Genomic DNA, 17561 nt, shown 5'->3' on the forward strand with positions numbered 1-17561 from the left:
GAGGACTGTAACATTTTCCATGGATGTGCGGCAGTGACCAGGCATTTAAAATAATGGGTTCAAATAGTGCAGATCACTTGGTTTTGTAGGAGAACACATGAAAAATCCAATAGATGCCAGGAGCATGTGCCAGTGCATTATCATGATGCCTTTGCCCACAAATCATGCCTGTAATTTGCCAATGTAAAAAAAAAATGCAGGTTGCCCGGGCCAATATATGCCAGCATCCCCATGTTAAAACAGAATTATATTTGCTTTTCCCATAATGCCATTCAGAATAGTGTAACAAAATGCGTCTCTTCTGGCTGCACCAATGTATGTGTAAGTACACCTAAGAATACTCATCATGTTTGCTTTGCCCAAAATGCCATTAAAAATACTATGCCATTGTAAGAAAACATTTCCATACTAGCTTCACCAGTGTCAGCCAGTATCCCCACAAAATAAAACTCATTATGTTGACTTTGCCAATAATGCCAGTGAAAAAGATATGCCCCAGTAAGGGCTGTGCAGATCTATGCCAGTATGCCCACATAAAAACAATCATCATGTTGCTTGAGTGCTGTTGCATGTAGCCACCTGGCCCAAATCCCAAGGACTTTACAGACTGTATCTGAAAGTTGTCATTTACTCAACAGCCCAAACGGCAACAATGCAACCGTCCAAAGCAGTATATATGTTTTATGCTTTGCATACATTTTACTGTTGGGGTGACTATTCTGACAGGGGAAATGAGCACCATAACAAGTGTGCATTGCATGCTCAGAAGGAATGAACGTTTGAATTGCTAGCAGAGACATGTTTAATACATTGTGGCCAGTCCTACGTTCCCAAAATGCACTTTGTTTTTATGCAAAGCAGCCAGCATCCTTTATTCAGGACATGCACATAAATCGAAATTCAGCAATGCTCCGCAGTCTCACCCACAACACTGACAATCTGTCCACCGTCCTGAAAAGGGTGGGGTAGTTTCCCCCGTACATTTTGTCAATTTCCAGCACAGATTCTGGCAGTAAATCGGTCGATTTACCACCAAACTTGTAATGAGACCCAATTGCCTGGCTCCAGTGCAGGGCTTGGAGAGAATATGTGTAAACCACGACCTGCGAGAGTGCGATATTAATTTTGCTACGCGCTAGGAAGATAATCATCTACTGTTCCCATGTCTGGCAGAAGGATGGCGGACTGGAGAAGCGTGGCTGCCATACACATTCCGACATCATCCCGGCCATCTGGGGCCTTCATCCGCTCCTGCTTGGAACGAGCCAATGACATTTTGTCTCTGGCATCCAGTGTTCGCTCTGCCGTCACCACTCGGCCCGCTTTTAAGGAAATACAATATACAATGTACAATTAATGATTGGCCAAGACCGGATTCACAGTTTACAGACAGAGCTTCGAGACAGAGTTATTAAGAAAGACAAACTCTCGCCGTTACTGCACGCAAGATCGGCGTGGCTGCTGTTAGATTGGAGAAAAAGAAACCCACTGGGTCCTGGCCTGTGGGTTAAACGGAAAGCTGTTTCTGGCAGCTTTTAATTGAAGCCAAAGCGCATTGTTCGGCGCCGTCAGAGAAGGCCCACTTATTTTTTTTATTTTTTTTGTCGTGTGCAACAAGATCCTACCAATCTGCACACAGCCGTGCCAGAGAGATCGGATCGGACATCGGGGATGTCATTTAGGGGTCTCCAGAGGTCGCAACTGCGACCTCTGAGGTCTCCCTTGCTACCCCTGTGGTCTCCCTTGCGTCCTCTATAAAAAATACATTTTTGAAAAGTGACTTTTTTTCTTGTTTTGTTTTGTAATGCAAGCTCCTGGGCTGTGGCCAGCACCATGTGGCTCTTTACTTTTGGAGTGGCTTGCTTTCATTTTCAGGCCTCTTAAAAAAAAAAGAAGAAAAAAAGAACATGAGGGCCACAAGTCTAACACTTTCAGCACTGACCCTAAATAAGAAAGAATAGGAATCCCAAAAAATGTGTCTTCCTGTAATTCTATACAATAATTGCTAGACTCATTAAAGGTTTATTTCAGGCACACTTCAGGGGGTGAGTCACCGAGTTAGTCTGTTCTTAAAAACCTCAACTCAGCCTTTCATCCTTCTGAGGTCAATAAATGAGTACCAATACAGGTTTGGTGATATTGGATGTATATTTTTTCTATATAAAGTGCTTAAGCGTAAGTGCTATATAATAACACATCATTATCATTTGGTCATGGACGTCTGCTTGCATTCACAGTAATTTGTTAATATGGGCCTATACACACTGATCTTAACGATACATATGGTGATCCATTCTTGTATGAAATGTACATCACAATGTAGGGATATCGTAACCATATTTTTCATAGTGTACAATACTATGTGATGCCACTTCCTCTTGTGTCAAGGGGTGAAAGGTCGTGTTCCATCGCTTCTCGTGATATCACTTCAAGGTGGGATCAAGTGACATAACTTCCTGTGATGTCATCAGAGGGTCAAAGGTCATGTGTGCTCACTTCCGCTACCCCTGGCATTTTGGTGAAATGACGTCCCTGTCGGACATTTCCGCGTTTCCTTTTTATAAGTGAAATCATTGGGTTGAACACCTTTTCAGTGGGCACCTTCTCGCTAGCTAAGCCCTCCCTGCTCGTGCAAGAGACACGCGCACACTCAGTTTATGACAGATGCGCATGCGCACACTGCCTCTGCTTATAAAAGGTAAACAGCTCTACTGGACAGGCCGCTTCCAGCAGAGGAAGGGTACCCAGCACACGGGGCGTGTAAGCGACCGCCAGGTATACTGGGTGTGCTTCTTGCAGGATACTTTGGTTATCAGCCGGGGTCAAGTCCTAACAAAAAAAAGTGGGGGTCTCATTAACCTATGCAATCGTGTGTGACGTCACCAGAAATTAGCACACCAAGGTGAAATATTCAATGTCATTTAAACGGGTTTGCATAACCACAGCAATTGCTGTTCTTCTAATAGTGTTTTGAAAGTGTTAAAAGGTGTTCATGTTTTAAACTTCAAGATTCAATAGCAATGTTTAACTGGAGCATGCAGTCCTGAAATGTGACGTTTCAGCCTCTACTTGTGGTGCATCGGTGAAGTGCCTTGCCTGTGAACCTGGGCTCCGACTCCACCCTAAAAAAACGTAGTGCCAATTATCGCAATTTCAACATAGATGGTAACACAATCAACGTGGCAACTGAGGTAAAAACACTAGGCTTTTACCTTGATGTCACTCTATCCCTCAAAAAACAAGTTAATACCTTGGCATCCTCTACAGCGTACACCTGTAAATTAATCAGGACCTGTAGACCTTACCTTTCCAAAACTAACTGCATCACGCTAGCTAACGCATTAGTAATGACGAAGCTGGACTATCGTATTGCCCTCTATGCAGGAGCTAATAAAGCCATCATACATAAAATGCAAATCCTTCAAAATAACGCTCTCAGAGCAGCCCTCGACATACCCCGTAGAGCACACATTTCCAACATCAGGAACGACCACCACTGGCTAAAAATCGGCGACAGAGTCCTTCTCAAGACATTATCTCTCACCCACAAAGGGCTCAACAACACAGCACCCCCCTACATCTCGGCCAGACTGACCAGAAAATCGTCCAGTCACCACACCAGAGCTACTAACCACTTCCTGCTAGAAACCCCTAGATTTAGATGATCCAAAGCGGGCGGAGTAAGCTTCCCTGTTAGAGCTGCCCAGGCTTGGAATGCATTGCCCACTGCATTGAGAGCAAACCTATCCTATTCCAGCTTGAGAAGTAAGGTAAAAGACTGGCTCTGGTCCAACGACAACTAATTTTCGCTGTACCTAACTGTCGTGATACTCCTGAAATGCGGTTCAAATACTACTTTGCCTCTACCCTTCTACCTCTCTGTATACATGTACTCTTAACATTGTAACGTGTTAGCTCTCATTTCAACTGCCTGTATTGACATGTATGCACTGTACTGATCCTCCGTATGTATGTAACCTAAGCTTAAGTAACCTTGTACCTGCTGCGCCCGGCTACCCCTGGGTTTTGTGCGCATTATCAAATAATAAACACAAACATAAACATAAACATAAACCTAGTGGCCACACTCCTGAGGACGGCGTAAACTCAAGAGAGAACATTTTTGCTAATTTTGCACATGGCGTCTAAAATAACCAGGTGCACAGCGTACAACCTCTGAAAAAAGTGGCTGGACTCCGTCCGCTGGTGTGTACCCTTGACTTGTGCCCTGGTTATCAGGCATACAGGTTGTGTCTTTGTCTGCATGGATCCAGCCCTCTGCGGTGGTCTTCAACAGGAGGTCCCTGCTAAGGGCGGGATCTTGATATGCCAGTAACCGCAAGAGGCCCCATCTATCTTTTTGCTTTTGAAAGCTGTAATCTGGCTGGTTTTGGTGCATGCTGCTTTAAGAGGCATCTACTGTCTCAAGAAGCTATGTTTGATGTATCTCTTCCCTTGGGGTTCCTGCGTTCGCCAAAAACCAAGATAACATGTAACAATACCCTGGCTAATTTTCGGATCTTAAATTCAAGCCAACAGCAGCTGTGTTTTATTTTTTTATTGGCATTTTTAAAGCACTCACACAGCCTGGGGGGCATTGAGGCGATGTTACAGGAATATGGGCCTCATTACGAGAATGGAGGTAGCCATGGAGCTATTAGCTGCCTCCGTTCCGGGCTCCATTACTGGGTTCCTGCAATGGGGACTTACCAGGTTACTCCGAGATAGGAGGACCCGGTAAATCCTCCTTGCAGGAACCCATCCCCATACCCACTTGAGCCCCCACAGGGCTCAATGGGAATGGGGAGGGAGGTAATAACGGGCAGATTACATCTGGACCGTTATTGCCTCCCTCTTCCCCTCGCGGGACCCGGAAAGCACGCCTGGTTTTACCAGGCGTGCGATCCGGGTCCCGCGATGGGAAGCTTGTAATCGGCGCTCCCGGAATGAAGGGGGCCGGTGCTGTACCGGAAGCGTCAGCCTTATAATGAGGCCCTATGTCTCTTAGTTAGGTATTTATCACATGCTTAATACCTGGAGGTTTCTAAGCACGGATCCGGGGATCAAACTTGTGTTGCTTTGTATTGTCTTGTTTTCAAGGCGAGCACGTTGCCGCTGAGTTATCCTCCTCGGATTTTCCTGTTCCTTCATCTCTTATGGGCAAATACGGATGCTTTCTACCATTCTGAGTCCAGATGTCTTGTGCTTTAGAGACGCTAATGGTATCTCACTAATGCAGGAAGCTACTGTAGGAAAATACCCATGGGATTCTGTTGGCTGTTCAGGGTGGAGAAACAAAAGCAACTGACAGAATGTCAAGCCATTTTGACTGGCTCCTAGACGGATGTAGATATGAAAGAATGTGTATTATTCTGCCCGCTTGCTAAATCAATGAGAAGTCAGGAGGACTAAACCAAACCCCTCGGATGCTAGCGCTAGGTCTTCCTTGGAAAGAGTGTGGCTGGAAGACGGAGACTAGCTCAGAGAACCAGCGTAATGCATTCTAGCTCCTAGCGGAAACCTTTAGGCTTTTCTTTTATTAATTCTGCAAGCTTTATTAAATTAGATTGGATCTTGCGTGAGTGTTAAGTCTTTAAAAAGCGGTGTTAGTGCTTTCTACCCAGCGGAGCCATTCAGCCGTGTGCAACGGGATCACTACATCCATATATGGGCATATATACATACTTCCTTCTGTGACAGTATATGGACACACCAGTAGCTATTAAGCAACATAGTCACCTTTCAAGAACACAATTACATGGACCGGATACAGATGTATATTGTATTCTTTATCAGTGCCCATATATTTTTCCTAAAAATGCCCACTTGCCTTAGGAAAGTGAATTTATATTATACAGTTGCTCATTGGCACCGCATACCTTAGTAGTACCAAAGCTACCATACAGTCACAATCCAGAGAGATCAGTTGAGCACCAGACTACCAGCAAGTCTTTGCTACTCTCAAAAAAGGCTCCCGGTACAGTTCTTTTATCTAAGGTACACAGCAACCGTCAAGATCAAACAATTGCATCTGACCATGAGACAGACACTTAAGATCAGGGTCAAGGCCAGCCAGTTTGCCTTGACAGCAGGAGATTCCTACCTACTGAGAAAATGCTATCTGATATTTGGTGGGGATATTGTGCAATTGTGCAGGTGTCTACCTTTCGTATACTTTCCAGAATGTTCTGCACAGAAGGAACATTACAATCAGACACTGACAGAATGATCCCCTTCGGTGATGCAGGGGAACACATCCACCCCTTTTGACCCAATAACACTTCCATCGTTTCACCCCATTTTTTATGTCAAATTGTAGCCTGGGCCCATCTGTCTTTCCCAAACCTTATATCACTGTGTGATGATGGATATCTGCATATGCCTGCAATCTGCTGCAACCACACAATGCAAGCTGCAATGGACAGGACCACATCTAGGCACCAGGTTTGTGTACAGCCGTATACAGCCATATGTAAAGCAATACTCTGAACACTATGGCATACTTAAAAAAAAAAAAGAAAAAGTGAAGATACTGAAATTCGTTTTTATACAAGCTTCTTGTTGAAAACCTTAGACTCTGTGTCGAGTGTTGTGCACTCTGGTGATGGCACCAGGGCGCCATATCGTATTTTCGCCGGCTATCTCCCAATTAACTGATAATATTAAAACACTGAAATTGGACAGTATGAAGAAAGATTTTGGAATTTTGGGAAAAAAATACTTTTAGAATTGACTTTCTTTTACCCCTCAATAATCAACAATCTATTCTCTGTGAAGTCCAAGAGCTCAGAAAAGGTTTCGGTGGGCTGAGGGATGCAGTCATACTCCCTTTGATAAGGAAAGGAATGTGCAAGCCCTAGTTGATGGGTACCCAGCAGAATTCTAGGCACCGCCTCTCACTGTGGGATATCACCTGCAGAGTGGATCAGGCACGATTGCGCTACACCTTGCTGAGGCGAAAGAGGCTTGCATAGTGTTATCATTGGGGAACTTGCCTCTCCGCCTGGCTGAAGAGCAAGAATGGCAGTGTATTTGCTGTAGCAAAGTTTGGATCCCAGGGCTAACCCAAGTGGCTTTGTGGTCCATCTCCCGGCCTATTGGCATGTCCTCCTATTCCTTGGAGACCTTAAACAATCTTTCTACTTGGAGCCAATTGCTTACCAAGCCTTTCTGCAGAAGCCTCTCCTTCCCCCAGAAGCTCACTGTCTCCCGAGCCCTGGTTCTCTCGAAGCTGGACTACTGTAACAGTCTCTATCTTAATCTGCCTGCCTCCACTCTCCGCCCTCTGCAACTCATCCAGAACAGAACTGCGAGACTTGTCCTTGGCCTCAAGCCCAGGGACCGTATCTCTCCAGGACTGAAATCTCTACACTGGCTCCCAGTGGCTGCGAGGATTAAGTTCAAAACCCTCTGCATTGTCCACAAGGCCTTCTGGGGCCTGGGGCCTAAATACCTGCAACTCTCTCTTCCTAAATATCTTCCTTCCCGAGCCCTTCGCTCATCCGTCTCCAACTCCCTCAGGGTCAGCCGCTTCTCGAAGCAATGAGCTGGGGGTAGATCTCTCTCCGCGGCAGGAGCCTCCCTCTGGAACAGCCTTCCTGCCTCCCTGAAACTTGAGGAGAACCATCTCCGGTTCCGGAAGCACCTCAAAACCTTCCTCTTTGCTTCTGCTTTCTCTCTCCCTCTCCCCTGCTAATTCTTCACAGAATTCTGCACTGAATCTGAAACTTGGCCACTCTCACCGACCTCGGTCCTGGGCCCAGCCACTCTCCACTTGCACTGCCTCCCTGGCAACCCCTGCACTGCGGGACTGTTCTCTGTATCCCTACAGCCCCCCCTTCCCAGCACTTGTCTGCACTTACCTTGCACTTGCCACCAGCTGGCCCTATTTATTTATTTATTTATCTATTTATTTCTATTCTACTTACCTTGTACTGCACTTTTCCCTTCCCCCTGCACTTGCGCGGTCTGAATGACACCTGGCCTAGTAGGATCGTTGTCTGTCCTCCTCCTGTTCCCCCCTCCCTGCCTCGTCGCGCCTTGAAACACTTGTGTATAGGCGCGTTACAAATGCCATATCATATCATATCATATCATATCATAAGCCTGATACATGAGGTCACAGATCTCTCAGTGTGAGAGGAATAAGCCGACATGACTATTAGGTGTCTCGATGAGACGCAGAGGCATAGACAGAGTAGGGTGTGAGCGGACAAGGCCTGCCAAAATCTGTAAATGCACACTCATCAGTTCTATGTGGGTATCTCCAGATGTTAACGTCACTGAGGTGGGCCCATGTACATTAGCTTCAGTCCCCACTTGTTAGACAATCCTGGCTACGCCTGTGATGAGACGGTCCAGAGAGCATCTTGAATTCCCGAAGCTGCATTTCCATTCTGAATACTGTAGAGAGATGCGACAGTTGAAATTAGCACATCAAAATCAGACCTAGCCAAGGGCCTTATCTTCTAGTGCATACCAAGAGACACCCGGAAATGAGCAAGCTCCCACTCTAATCCCAATGGGAAAAACAAACGAGGGGCACCCAGGAAAGGCAATACCTTTAAAGCAACATTTACGATTGCCCGCCACTTTGTGCCATCAACAGACCTCACGCCCACAAGGTCTGTTTGTCGTGGGCTGCCTTTGGATAGAAATTGTAATTGAAATTGTTATGAGACTGCCTCCGCGCTTGGAGCTAGTATTCTCATTGATTGATCCGAAATTCACAGTGCATTTGCTCAATCTTAGAAATCTTAAAAATAGTCCAAACATTAGTTTGTGCAATAGTATTGTGTTGAAGTCTTGTAATAGTCCATAGGTATATCCGACACGTTTTCGACCAATTTGTTCGTTATCAAGGCCTCTAAGTTTGTTTGGCATGGGAAAAGGACGTTACGAAGGACAAAGCATGATGGTTTCGGGGCCATTTTGAAAATGACTTACAGGGCCTCTTTTGGTTCCCAGTCCACCCCTGTTTACCAGCCTTGGGCTTTCAGTAACGCAGTGTTTCCTGTTCTGTGTGAAGGTGCACTCGGTTTGCGCTTGTGTCAGTGGCTCACAGAAGGGCATAGAGCAGTGGTGTGTCTGGGAATGAAATAACTAGCACCTATGGGTCCGAGTGTATAAAGCCAAGCTCAAAGGTGGTCATTTTGCAAAAAGTCATAATTGCATGGAGGAGACCAACAGTGTTTGCACTTAGCTGATGTTGAGTCCCGCAATGAAAATATAAACATTTGCGAAACAGACTACTTAAGCAAAGTGTAAACACAGGTGAGATCGCCGTTGCGTCTTGCTTGTACACGTAAATGGTGCGGGTCAATAAAGCATGGAAGACAGTGTTTGCACTTAGCTGATGTTGAGTCCCGCAATGAAAATATAAACATTTGCGAAACAGACTACTTAAGCAAAGTGTAAACACAGGTGAGATCGCCGTTGCGTCTTGCTTGTACACGTAAATGGTGCGGGTCAATAAAGCATGGAAGTCAGTGTTTGCACTTAGCTGATGTTGAGTCCCGCAATGAAAATATAAACATTTGCGAAACAGACTACTTAAGCAAAGTGTAAACACAGGTGAGATCGCCGTTGCGTCTTGCTTGTACACGTAAATGGTGCGGGTCAATAAAGCATGGAAGACAGTGTTTGCACTTAGCTGATGTTGAGTCCCGCAATGAAAATATAAACATTTGCGAAACAGGCTACTTAAGCAAAGTGTAAACACAGGTGAGATCGCCGTTGCGTCTTGCTTGTACACGTAAATGGTGCGGGTCAATAAAGCATGGAAGACAGTGTTTGCACTTAGCTGATGTTGAGTCCCGCAATGAAAATATAAACATTTGCGAAACAGACTACTTAAGCAAAGTGTAAACACAGGTGAGATCGCCGTTGCGTCTTGCTTGTACACGTAAATGGTGCGGGTCAATAAAGCATGGAAGACAGTGTTTGCACTTAGCTGATGTTGAGTCCCGCAATGAAAATATAAACATTTGCGAAACAGACTACTTAAGCAAAGTGTAAACACAGGTGAGATCGCCATTGCGTCTTGCTTGTACACGTAAATGGTGCGGGTCAATAAAGCATGGAAGACAGTGTTTGCACTTAGCTGATGTTGAGTCCCGCAATGAAAATATAAACATTTGCGAAACAGACTACTTAAGCAAAGTGTAAACACAGGTGAGATCGCCGTTGCGTCTTGCTTGTACACGTAAATGGTGCGGGTCAATAAAGCATGGAAGACAGTGTTTGCACTTAGCTGATGTTGAGTCCCGCAATGAAAATATAAACATTTGCGAAACAGACTACTTAAGCAAAGTGTAAACACAGGTGAGATCGCCGTTGCGTCTTGCTTGTACACGTAAATGGTGCGGGTCAATAAAGCATGGAAGACAGTGTTTGCACTTAGCTGATGTTGAGTCCCGCAATGAAAATATAAACATTTGCGAAACAGACTACTTAAGCAAAGTGTAAACACAGGTGAGATCACCGTTGCGTCTTGCTTGTACACGTAAATGGTGCGGGTCAATAAAGCATGGAAGACAGTGTTTGCACTTAGCTGATGTTGAGTCCCGCAATGAAAATATAAACATTTGCGAAACAGACTACTTAAGCAAAGTGTAAACACAGGTGAGATCGCCGTTGCGTCTTGCTTGTACACGTAAATGGTGCGGGTCAATAAAGCATGGAAGACAGTGTTTGCACTTAGCTGATGTTGAGTCCCGCAATGAAAATATAAACATTTGCGAAACAGACTACTTAAGCAAAGTGTAAACACAGGTGAGATCGCCGTTGCGTCTTGCTTGTACACGTAAATGGTGCGGGTCAATAAAGCATGGAAGACAGTGTTTGCACTTAGCTGATGTTGAGTCCCGCAATGAAAATATAAACATTTGCGAAACAGACTACTTAAGCAAAGTGTAAACACAGGTGAGATCGCCGTTGCGTCTTGCTTGTACACGTAAATGGTGCGGGTCAATAAAGCATGGAAGACAGTGTTTGCACTTAGCTGATGTTGAGTCCCGCAATGAAAATATAAACATTTGCGAAACAGACTACTTAAGCAAAGTGTAAACACAGGTGAGATCGCCGTTGCGTCTTGCTTGTACACGTAAATGGTGCGGGTCAATAAAGCATGGAAGACAGTGTTTGCACTTAGCTGATGTTGAGTCCCGCAATGAAAATATAAACATTTGCGAAACAGACTACTTAAGCAAAGTGTAAACACAGGTGAGATCGCCGTTGCGTCTTGCTTGTACACGTAAATGGTGCGGGTCAATAAAGCATGGAAGACAGTGTTTGCACTTAGCTGATGTTGAGTCCCGCAATGAAAATATAAACATTTGCGAAACAGACTACTTAAGCAAAGTGTAAACACAGGTGAGATCGCCGTTGCGTCTTGCTTGTACACGTAAATGGTGCGGGTCAATAAAGCATGGAAGACAGTGTTTGCATTGGACTCCTGAGAATCTGCATGCTTTTAGCAGGTGCTAAAAAGAGGGTGGATTACATACGAATACACTGGTTTTCCACCGCTTGAACATTTCACGTTGGCGTTAAAGCATGAGGCATCAAAGGTGGGAGAGGACTATTGGGAGAAAATGTTGAATTGTTTCGTACCCTTACTCTGCCTCCAAATGCCTGCATTGTAAAAGTAATGAATTCGTGGTTAACACCTTGCTTTTACGCCTTACGTTTGCACACCAGGGCCTAGAAAATAACCCCCAAAGTGTCTCCATGTGTAAAAACAGTGCCTCTGCATTCACGGAGGACCAGACACGTGGTGGCAGCTGCATACCTTATCATGCTTGCACCATAGCACGTCTTGATTGCCCCTTCCACACTGGTCCCCCCTCTCTCTTTTGGAGGAGGGCCCTGGGCTCCTGTAAATAGCCATGTTTTAGTACTTCTTGCTCTGAAAAAACTGTGCTTATGCAGCCAAGGCCTTGCACTCTTGTCGGTTGTTTGCCTTTGTGCTTTTGCTTCGCTGTTGTGGTAGTTTGTCAGCCTTTTGTCTCACTACACTTACCCTCCTTTCTGGTATTGCCAAATGGTGGGTAACCGCTCTTCTGCACGCGTGTACTTAGTCAAGTACCCCAAAATGTGAAACACTGACTCGACTCCCGGGTTGTACAGTGGATGCAATCCCTTCTAGTCTGGGGCGCCTCTATGTTCTGAAGCCATCAGGAGGGTGGGGGGATTAATAAAGTTGCGAGTTGCTTGTAAGTCTCTCCCAGACCCAGGCACAGAGCACTCTCGCTTACAATACACAGACAGGTTCAGAGCATTCAGGCTGTCATGTGCCAGTTACACAGCAGCGAACAAGATCAGTGGGGAACTTACACTCCGCCTTCGCACAGATCAAGCTGACGGAGGGGTTGTTGAAGGACTTGAGGATCCGCGACACGGCCAGGCTGATGTCTTCGTTGCTGGGGTACAAACTGACAGAAGCAAAGCGCAGGTACTGGAGTTTGGGTGTTTCTTCCGGGCCCACCTTCACATGTGGAATCTGGAGAGGGAAGGAGGAAGGAAAAAGACAGGTGTCAGACAGGAAGAAAGGAAAGGGAGGGAAGGGGAGGGAGGGAGGGAGGAAGGAAGGAAGGAAGGAAGGAAGGAAGGAAGGAAGGAAGGAAGGAAGGAAGGAAGGAAGGAAGGAAGGAAGGAAGGAAGGAAGGAAGGAAGGAAGGAAGGAAGGAAGGAAGGAAGGAAGGAAGGAAGGAAGGAAGGAAGGAAGGAAGGAAGGAAGGAAGGAAGGAAGGAAGGAAGGAAGGAAGGAAGGAAGGAAGGAAGGAAGGAAGGAAGGAAGGAAGGAAGGAAGGAAGGAAGGAAGGAAGGAAGGAAGGAAGGAAGGAAGGAAGGAAGGAAGGAAGGAAGGAAGGAAGGAAGGAAGGAAGGAATTGAAAGGTCATAAACAGGGGAGCACCAAATGAGAAGCTAAATTAAGGGAAATGTTTCAAGAGAAGCAGAGCAAGGAAATAAAATATGTCGAATTTAAGTTTCATAAGGTCCGGAGGGTGTAAGCGATCAATGTCAATTTGAGAAAATCAGAGAGAAAAACATTCAGAGATTTAGAGCAAAGAGAGCAGGCTCTAGACTAGAGAAACAGAAGAACCCAGAATGAGGCCAGGGTGACGAAAAACTGCAAAATAGATCGCAGAAATGTGGAAAAAGTGACAGAGAGATGGATTGAGATAAACAGCTTGGGACGGGAGAGTCAGGTCGAGAGGGAGCAGCTACAAACAACCCTATTGATTGTCTATTGTGGCACGCGCAGGCTCCTCTCGCAGCACGCGCTCAGCCCTAACGAGCAGCAGCCTCAGCTGCGAGCGACGACGCTGCGCGAGGACGGTCGATAGCCAACGCGCAGGCCCCCGGAGCCACATCTCTGAGAAGCAGCATGGAGTCCTAGTGGCTGAGACTCCCGCTCCCTACTCATCTATTTCCCAATATGAATTGGCTGTGCTCATCACTGCAGGCGAGGAGAGGGCTCCCTAAAGATCGCCACACCATTGGGCCGCCGCTAATCCAGGCGTAGACAAGCCTTTCTCCCCTAGTGTCTGCTCCTCACACAGGCGCCCGCCCTTCCTATTATGATTAAGGCCCCCGGTGTAATGGTATTTATTTTCCTGTCATTTCCGTCTATATTTATCCATATTTATTTTTCCCCATTTTTCCTGTATTTATCCACTTTTATTTTTTGCCATATAAAAATATAATTTGCAACCTGTATTTTCCTTCATTTACTTAAATGTAAACACAAGTGGAACTGGTTATTCCACATCAAAGTGGGCTCCACTTTTACGTTAACAACACACAGTTGGCGTCAGCCTAAGATATGTTGTGAGCAATTAAAGAACTTTAATAGTATTTTTCATACATGTTCGCACTCTTTGTGCTGCCAGTCTGCAATGCAATTCTTGTGCAATGCATTATTGACAGCATAGGAATCAAGTAGAAAGATTTACTTTTTCATTTTTTTCCCGGTTTATAAGTACATACAGATAGAAAACAGATTGATTTCCGTCTGTATCTGTGTGTCAAAATCAGTGAAAACGGGGAACCTTAATTATGATGTAGTGCTTCTTCCACTGCTGTTCTCATGGTTTTACAAACTCTTTAAGGAGGAAGTTGCCTAAGACCTGAGTCTAATTTTGTGTCTGTCTCTCTATGGCCTGTTTGTGTAGACTCTCATGGGCAGAGTGAGTCAGAACCACACATAGACTGACCCAGGGATGTGGTTCTCGTGAAACAAAGTTGATTTGCATAGCAAAAAAGGGAGGAGAATTCAACAATGGCATATTTTAAGCAAAGGAAAGCTCTCTTACAAAGTCCTTTGTTTGGGTTGTCCTTTCGCCCCCTCCAGGACTTTGTACTTGGGTTGCAGATTTTTGGGGTTCCTGAATTTCCTTGGCTGAATCTGTGGCCAGAGTCCTTCGAGGCCAGCAGGCCGCTGACCAAAGAAAGTTTTGGGTTCTCCCTGAGTATCTGTAGTCACAGCTGGATCTTTCCCAACACAGGAATAATTGCCTACAGTCTTAGGCACGGGCTAGGGGGGGACGCTCCATCAACTCACCAACTCCCTTTTCTAGGGTCCTGGCCTGAAGACGTACCCCTCCTGGATATCCCGAAGGTAGCCTCCCTGGCCCTCCGTGGGATTTCACTGACTCCTTTCTCCTCCAGCTGCCACATTCTGCCCTGTACAGACCTGGTCTTCCAGAACTTCCCAGATCTCGTTGGCTAGCAGGAGTGGCTATCCCCCACCCCCTCAGCTTGGGTAAGTCTAGCGGCCCCTCCAGCTTCACCTTCCTCCCCAGATGATAATGGCTGGCTCGCTCCTTCTCCTTCCTTCTCCACCTATCCAAATAATCAATTCCTCTGTCCAGCCTCTTCAGTGTAACTCTTTCAGATGGTCACTGTCTCTCTTCAAACAGCTCAATACAGCTCTATCCAGTGACCCTTCCTCAATGCGCCTCTCTCCAGGCACCCCTACTTCTCCACTACACCTTCACCCCTCCAGCCTTCACAATCTCTAGCTCTTCTTGCAAAACACCTCGTATGTGTCGCTCTCTTTCAAACACCTTCATGCAGCTTCTTCTTAAACAACCCACAATGCCAGTTGGATCTCGTTGCTTTTTATAATATGCCGTACCACCAGCAGGAGTAGGTTCTATGGTGAAGGCCTGCACCTGTGTTCCCTGAGTGTAGAAGGGCTGTGATTAGTTCAGGCTGAAGAGTGCACCTGTAGCTAGTTTGGTATAAGGGGGATGGATCAAACTTACACATGGCCTATCTACCATTTTGAATCTTACTTTGACCCTCCCTATGATGGTCTGTCGTAGTACCATAGGTTCTGTTTTACTAGCTTGTGAGTTAGAGGATACAGAGCATTGTATTGTGGAGAGGCCTCTATCAGAGTGGAGAAATGACAACTTGGTCTCAATAGCACTTGCTTTTGCTAGCAGTGAAAAATGGGGATCGCTCAGAATTTCCTCAAATGCTGCTTCAATGCTAGGGAGACTGCGGGTAGGCAAAAATGTGTCTGTGTGCTCCTGCAATTATCGCGTATATGTGTTTATCTTCAAAGGGGCCACCTGTTGGAGAGTGAAGCAAACAGGCCAATGTTTTTAAACACTTGTTAAAATCGGGGAGCTGTGATGCTCCCTGATTTTTAAAAGCAATTCTGCCAAGTTCTACTTGAATCTTTTGAGCTTGGCGATATGGGCAGAAAGAGTTTCCCAGGACTACCAATACAAATATGGTTAGTGCTTTGCCAACAGGGTTTTTACATGACTCCTGTGCACTGGTATTCATTGGTGTTGGCGGGTGTGCTCCTATGACTGCCCCTTCCCTTTGTGTGGGGACCCAGTGGGGGTTGCCTAGGGATCCTATGTCCTCTTAGTCCAGCATCCACTAGCTCACAGTGGCCCTGGCCCTCTTGCAACACCCCACTGTCTGTCCCCAAGGCTAGGCAATGGACTTCATCACAATACCAAACAGCAGCAAAACATGGAAGTGTCATTCCAAACGCTGTACTCCGCACCCGGTTCACGAAGGGCCTTACCATGCGTCCGGGGTCCCTCCTTATATGCATGTGTGGATGGGCGCAGTTGGCATTCCGCGCATTCGCAGTTCACAATGCATTGCGAGTTGACACGATATGTCTCAAGTGACCTAGACTATGACTTCTTTAATGTCTGACTCATTTACCAGAGCTGTGTTTACCTCATCCTTCAACACCATGTTGAACCTTTCAACTAGGGCATTGGGCTGCGGATGATGTAATACTGTTGTTTGATGCTATATTCCCATGTCATACGGAAAGGGTTTCAATATATGCAAAACAAGTTGGGCATTGTGTTCAGTGGCAAGGTCTCTTGTCTTTCTTTACTATGAAACATTTCCAGGAGAAAGGCAGCAATGCCTTTAAGGCTGGACGGGTCAAAGCTGAGGAGAGTGTGGCAGGCAACAGCCTTGTCCGTGGCCTGGTTCAGAGACTCTCTGACACTTTTCAATTAGGAGGATTGCAGAGCCTAGCAGGGCATGCTGTGTGCTGGCTGGGTACCAGTTCTGGAGCTGCTGGACGTCCTCTGGATTCAGTATCTCCCTCTGCTCCCTGGGAGATGTTTAGGGGAGGGATCTTGCTTCTCTCTTGGATGCCCTGGTCTTCCATCACTGGCGGAAGATGTAAGGCAGACTGTACCTTCAGCCAGGGTTCAATGCTGAGTACTTCACGCTACTCCTTGTAAAAATCTTCAGATGATCTGTCCAAAAGAGCGGCTCAGCCCTCTTTTAAAGCCAAATGGGCCCCAGTGATTGGTGTAGGCTAAGCCTACCTTAATGAACCAATCCTGGCTCCCCACCAACAATCTCCTGTATGCATGAGGTCATAACCAGAGTGTTTTGCAACAGAAAAGATAAAGGGATGCAGATGACATTATGTCATATGTGAGAGATCCGGAGTGTCATCTGCGGCATATATTGAATGCAGTGTTGGAATTTTATAGACGCTCTGGCCTACTCTTAAATAGTGGTAAATCTGAAATATTCCTGCTGTCGGATAGTACACGTAAACCTGCAGACACATTTGGTCTCCGCTGGTCACCCCTGAGTATTAGGTATCTGGGGGTAGACATTGCCTGCTCCCCTGCACTGACCAGAGCCCTGAATTATGATAGCCACATGACAAAAAAGGCCATTAAGCTGGAAAGGTGGAAACATCTTCCCATATTGTTGGTGGGGTGCGAGGCATTAGTAAAGATGATTATCCTACCCGATTTCTGTGACTTTTTCGTAATATACCGCTGTTGCCAGGGAGGATATTTTTTCATGGGCTGGCAAAGATGGGCTCCTCATTCGTTTGGAATGGACAAGTCAGAGTGAAGTGGCAATGACTCACACAACTGAACGAAACCAAAGGACTCAGCCCCAGCCTTTGAATTATATTATTTGACGGCGCAAGCACACTATGCAATATACAGGCTGGGACATGATTCAGGCCCCCCACATGTGAGACTAGAGAATCTTCAGGTAGCTCCTGGACCCATAGTACAACTGCTGGCAGGTTATAG

The 17561-nt window shown here is 46.0% G+C and overlaps 1 protein-coding gene across 5 annotated transcripts in view; it reads right to left on the bottom strand.

The window, feature by feature from the left end:
• The window catches only part of GRIK5 (glutamate ionotropic receptor kainate type subunit 5), a 1788232-nt gene that overhangs the window by 292063 nt on the left and 1478608 nt on the right, over positions 1–17561 (bottom strand). For all 5 annotated transcript variants that reach the window (XM_069640936.1, XM_069640937.1, XM_069640938.1 and 2 more), the window contains one exon: positions 12337–12502. In XM_069640936.1, the coding sequence (XP_069497037.1) occupies positions 12337–12502 (166 nt within the window). The remainder of the gene's footprint in view (positions 1–12336; positions 12503–17561) is intronic.

The sequence above is a fragment of the Ambystoma mexicanum genome, chromosome 1q (assembly GCF_040938575.1).
Source record: "Ambystoma mexicanum isolate Mex_15411 chromosome 1q, UKY_AmexF1_1, whole genome shotgun sequence".
NCBI lineage: Eukaryota > Metazoa > Chordata > Amphibia > Caudata > Ambystomatidae > Ambystoma > Ambystoma mexicanum.